The sequence below is a fragment of the Tupaia chinensis genome, unplaced genomic scaffold (assembly GCF_000334495.1).
Source record: "Tupaia chinensis unplaced genomic scaffold, TupChi_1.0 Scaffold140061_1, whole genome shotgun sequence".
NCBI lineage: Eukaryota > Metazoa > Chordata > Mammalia > Scandentia > Tupaiidae > Tupaia > Tupaia belangeri.
The window spans coordinates 142,223-146,556 of NW_006199940.1; the positions used below are offsets into that span (position 1 = coordinate 142,223).

The 4,334-nt window shown below is 54.9% G+C and overlaps 1 protein-coding gene across 5 annotated transcripts in view; it reads left to right on the top strand.

Annotated features, from left to right (window-relative positions):
• Positions 1-4,334, top strand: part of MROH1 (maestro heat like repeat family member 1) — a gene marked incomplete at its 3' end in the record, with an annotated part of 83,574 nt that overhangs the window by 74,810 nt on the left and 4,430 nt on the right. For 3 of the 5 annotated variants that reach the window (XM_027765952.1, XM_027765951.1, XM_027765953.1), the window contains 2 exon segments: positions 55-260; positions 4,020-4,185. In XM_027765952.1, coding sequence (XP_027621753.1) covers positions 55-260; positions 4,020-4,185 — 372 coding nt within the window. 5 annotated transcript variants of the gene reach the window in all.

Sequence of the window (4,334 nt, forward strand, 5' to 3'; positions counted from 1 at the left end):
TGGCCGATGGGCGGGGCAGGGGGGCCCCACCTGAGCTGACACCCGGCCCTGCAGGTGCCCGAGATCGTCAGCGTGCTGCGCTCCAAGCTGCAGGAGGCCCACGAGGAGTGCGTCCTGCCGGCGGCCCGGCACAGCGCGTACCTCCTGGCATCCCATCACTGTGCGGCCGTCGTGTCCAGCCTGCTGGGCAGTCCCTTGCCCTTCGACAGGTATCCCGTGCCACAAGCCTGCGGGAAAACAGGGCCTTGGGCCACTGCACTGTGAGTCTCAGCCAGCCCTGCCAGCAGACTTGGGGCCCCTGCACCCTGCCTGCCCCACCTCCCTAGTTTCTGCATGGAGCGTTCCCACCTCCGGGCCACGTGTGGTGGGCGTCGCCCAGGGACGGCCCTGGTTCCCTGGCATCCATGGGCTTCCCCTCTCTGGACATCGTACTATGGGTCCAGAGCTGCCTGACCAGTCGGCACAGCCCGCAGTCAGTGGATGCCGAGGCTGCCCCGGCTGCGCCTGGGTCTGTGGTCTTCGCCCTGCGTTCCAGGGCTTACCCTCTCAGGCCCCTTTGCAACCCGGCCCCGTCTGCTCACTGCACGTGCTGTCTCTGCTCGCACTGCCAGCCCCTCACAAAGGGTGCTCCTGCCCTTGTTGCCAAGGCCTCTGGAGCACAGCTTGCTGGGCCTGCCTTCCTGTGCCATCCCAGCCAGACTGGCCAGGGGCACTGTGACCTGCTGGGTGAGGAGGCATGGCCTCTCCTTGGGTGGGAACCTGGGCAACAGCGGGTGCTTAGGCCCAACCTGCCCTCAGCTCTCACAGCTCATTCCTGGGTGCTCGAGGCCAGCCAGGCACATGGCCATCTCCTCGGGGACGTGCCTCTGTGACAATAGGGTGTCTTGCCGTGCAGCCCTCGTGGTTTCAAGGCAGTGCGTCTCCTGGCTGGGGTGCCTCTTGCCTGCTGGCATGGCCGGTGGGTACCCTCTGTCCTGTCACTGACCTGGCTGCACCTGTGTCTGGGTACTGTGCTCCTCGTGCCGTAAAGGGGGGCTGACGTGGTCTAAGTCCACTGCCTTGGTTTTTGTCTTCTCTCACCTGACCTGGAGTTTATTGGAATCCTGTCTTTTCTTCCTGAGTTGCCTAAGTCCCTCCTGCATCTTTTTCCCTCAGGTCGTTTGGAAGGCTTACACTGCTGCTTTTGTGAGAGTACGCGAGCGGGCACACGGGACGGGGGCAAGGTGTTTTTTGGGGGGGCCTACCGAGTAGCTAGGGCCACAAGGGGCCTTCACAAAGTCCATGGAGATGTGGAATGAGAACATGAGTTTATTTTGCTGCAAAAAATGAGGATCAGAATGCATACATAGCTTTTCATGATGTACATCTTCTCTGGACTTTCTGAAGACTCCTGCAGGCGTGCAGCACTGAGCTGGTCTAGGGCAGCAGGCGCCACGCATGGTCTCCTGTGCGTCTGCGCCTGCTGAGTAGCAGCCCCAGCGTGCCACTCCAGCTGGTGCTGAGCCTCCGTGTCTTCTGGCAGGTATCCTCATTTTCCCTTCATACCCGAGATACAAAGGGCTTCAAAAAGCTCATGCAAGGGGCCAGCAGGTGGCATGGTGGTTAGGGTGCTAGACTCCCACATAGTGGACTGCAGTTTGAGTCCTGGACCTGGTGGCTTCCTTTCTCACTTTCCCTCTTTGTCTCTTTCTGGTCAATTTAAAAAATAATAAGGGGACCAGCGGTTGGCGTAATGGCTATGTCGCTGGACTCCCATGTAGTTGACCACAGTTCGAGTCCTGGATCTGGTGGCTTAAACTCACGCCAGGCACGTGTGCGTGCATGCCCAAGATCCCAAGAGGAGAAAGGATTGCAGCGTGGACATCCTCCCCCACCCCCAAGGGGTAATTTCTCGCTGTCTGTCTCGCTTTTTCTCTTGTCTTTCTGGCGAACACACACGCCCTATAGCAAAAAACCTCTCCAAAATAATTCATAATAACTGAAATTAAATTAATATTTCTTTTTTTAAAAAAAGCTTGTGTAGGGGACCAGCAGGTGGCATGCTGGTTAAGGCGCTGGACACTCCCACATGGCCGACCAGGGTTCGAGTCCTGAATCTGGTGGCTTGCTTTCTCGCGTCCTCTCTCATTCTCAACCTCTGTCTCTCTCTGGTAAAATTTTAAAAAATGAATGAATAAATAAATAAAATAAATAATTATTTTTTAAAAAAAGCTTGTGGAACATGAAATGAAAGTGCAAGCCTGTTCTTGCACGCAGGAGACTCAGATCTGTGACATGCTCTGTGATGCCCTTTTCATGAGCTTTTGGAGGCCCTCACGTGCATGTGGAACTGCTGTAGGTGAAAGGGCAGCAAACCGTGGCCCTGGCCCGGTCTGGGCTGCTTCCTGTTTCAGGAGCCCTGTGGACTAAGTACGTTTTCTGTTCACAAATTTGTTGGGCAAAGACCCAAGGAAGAATATTATGTGACACGAACACAGTGAGTCACATTCAGTCAGGTGAGCCATGCGGCCCACAGCCTCAGCTGCTGACCGCCTGGGCCTGTTCGGGCATGGCAGGCTTGCTCTGCCCACAGCTGGCTGGAGCGGCTGAACCAGCATGCCCCTCTCCCCCAGTGCCATGGCGCTGGCCACCACAGCCACACGAGCTTTGGTGTGTGCTTGCTGTCCTGGTGGGTGTGTGCATTCGCCCACACGCCAGGTCTCCTGCTCCGCTTTCCGGCACCTCCAGTTTGCGTCACCCGTTACCTCAAGTTTGCCTTCCAGAACATCTTTCCTGAGGGTCAGTTAGTGACAAACTGCACTTCTGTTCATCTGAAAGCGTCTTTACCAGGCTCTCTCAGTTATTTCTGCAGCGTTCTTAACTCATACGCAGCAGGCATCTCCTCTGGGTGTGCAAGAACAGATCACTGTCCTCATTGCTGTTCTCAAGATGCCAGTGCGAGCCTAGCTAGTACAATGTCAGTGAAGGAAACTGCTTCTTCCTTGTCCCTGGTGCTCTACACTTTGCCAGTGGGGGAAAAATTTTTTTTTGTTTTGTTTTTGTCATAGGGCATGTGTGCTCGTGGGAGAGAGACAGAGAAAGGAAAAGTGAGAAATTACCTCCCTAGGGAGGATGGCTACGCCACAATCTCTTCTCCTCCTGGGACTTTGGGGATGCTTGCACACATGCCTGGCATGATTCTCAGGCTGTCAATCCAGAATGCAATTGTGGTCAGCCAGGTGGGAGTCTAGTGCCTGAGCCAACACACCAACTGCTGGCCCCACTGGGGATTTCTTTTTATTCTGGTAGGTAGTATATCCCTGGGCTCCTTGACTAGTATCTTATCAGTGCTGGAAAACTCTTATATTTTTTCCCTTTTCAGATATTCTCTCTTTCCTCTGCTTCTGGGACACCAAATGAATGTACGTTAAACCTTTTCCTTCCATTCTCCACATCTCTTGTTGTCTTTTGCACTTCACCTGTTCTTTTCTCTGTGCCAGGCTCTGGGTAATTCCATTTATTCATCTTCTACTTCACTCTTCCTCTCTTCTACTGTGTCTAGGCTGGCACTGAGTGTTTCCACAGAATGTGTTACATGTCTTACTTCTAAAAGGTCTATTTAGTTTTCTTAGAAGTTTGCTATTAGAATTTCCGGTTCTTGTCCGATATCTTGAAGTTTGTCACTTATCTCTGTGAACACTAAGCACAGCTGGCTTACAGCATGTCAGCACTATATCATCCAGGTGGCCCTGCGTGTTGCCGACTTCCTGCTGTGCCTGCCTCTCCTTACTCTGGACTGCCCCTTAGGCTTGGGGCAGATGCTGTCTCATCCAGGGAAGTGAGTCTTACTTTGTGCTCAGGCCCAGGTTCTCTTTCTAACCTCTGTCACCAGCTGTTTCCAAACCCCAGGGTCAGTTGAGCTGTGTGGCCAGGACAGGGCTATGTCTGGCAGGCATGCCTGAATGTCCAGGAGCAGTGGGCGGGGACCAGCCCATGGCCAGCAATGGCCTCCAGGTGACACTCAGTCCACCTTGCTCCAGCCACACCTGCACCCTGTGGCAAGCACTGGCTGTGGAGCCTGGCCTCACTGCCCAGGTCCTAGAGCTGCTCTTGGAGAAGATGAACCGAGACGTCCCCTTCAAGGAGAGCCGGTCCTTTCTGCTGGGCAGCACTCCTGACCGTGTGGCCACACTGCTGCCCCTGGCGGTGAGTGGGACCACTCAACATGCCATCCCTGCCCCCACCTTCCCAGATGCTATGACAAGGACCCCTTCCCCAAGGTGGCCTAGGTGTCACCCTAGAGGCACCTGCTGCCCTGGGCTGGGGTCTGGCAAGCTGAGCCTAGGCTCATTCCT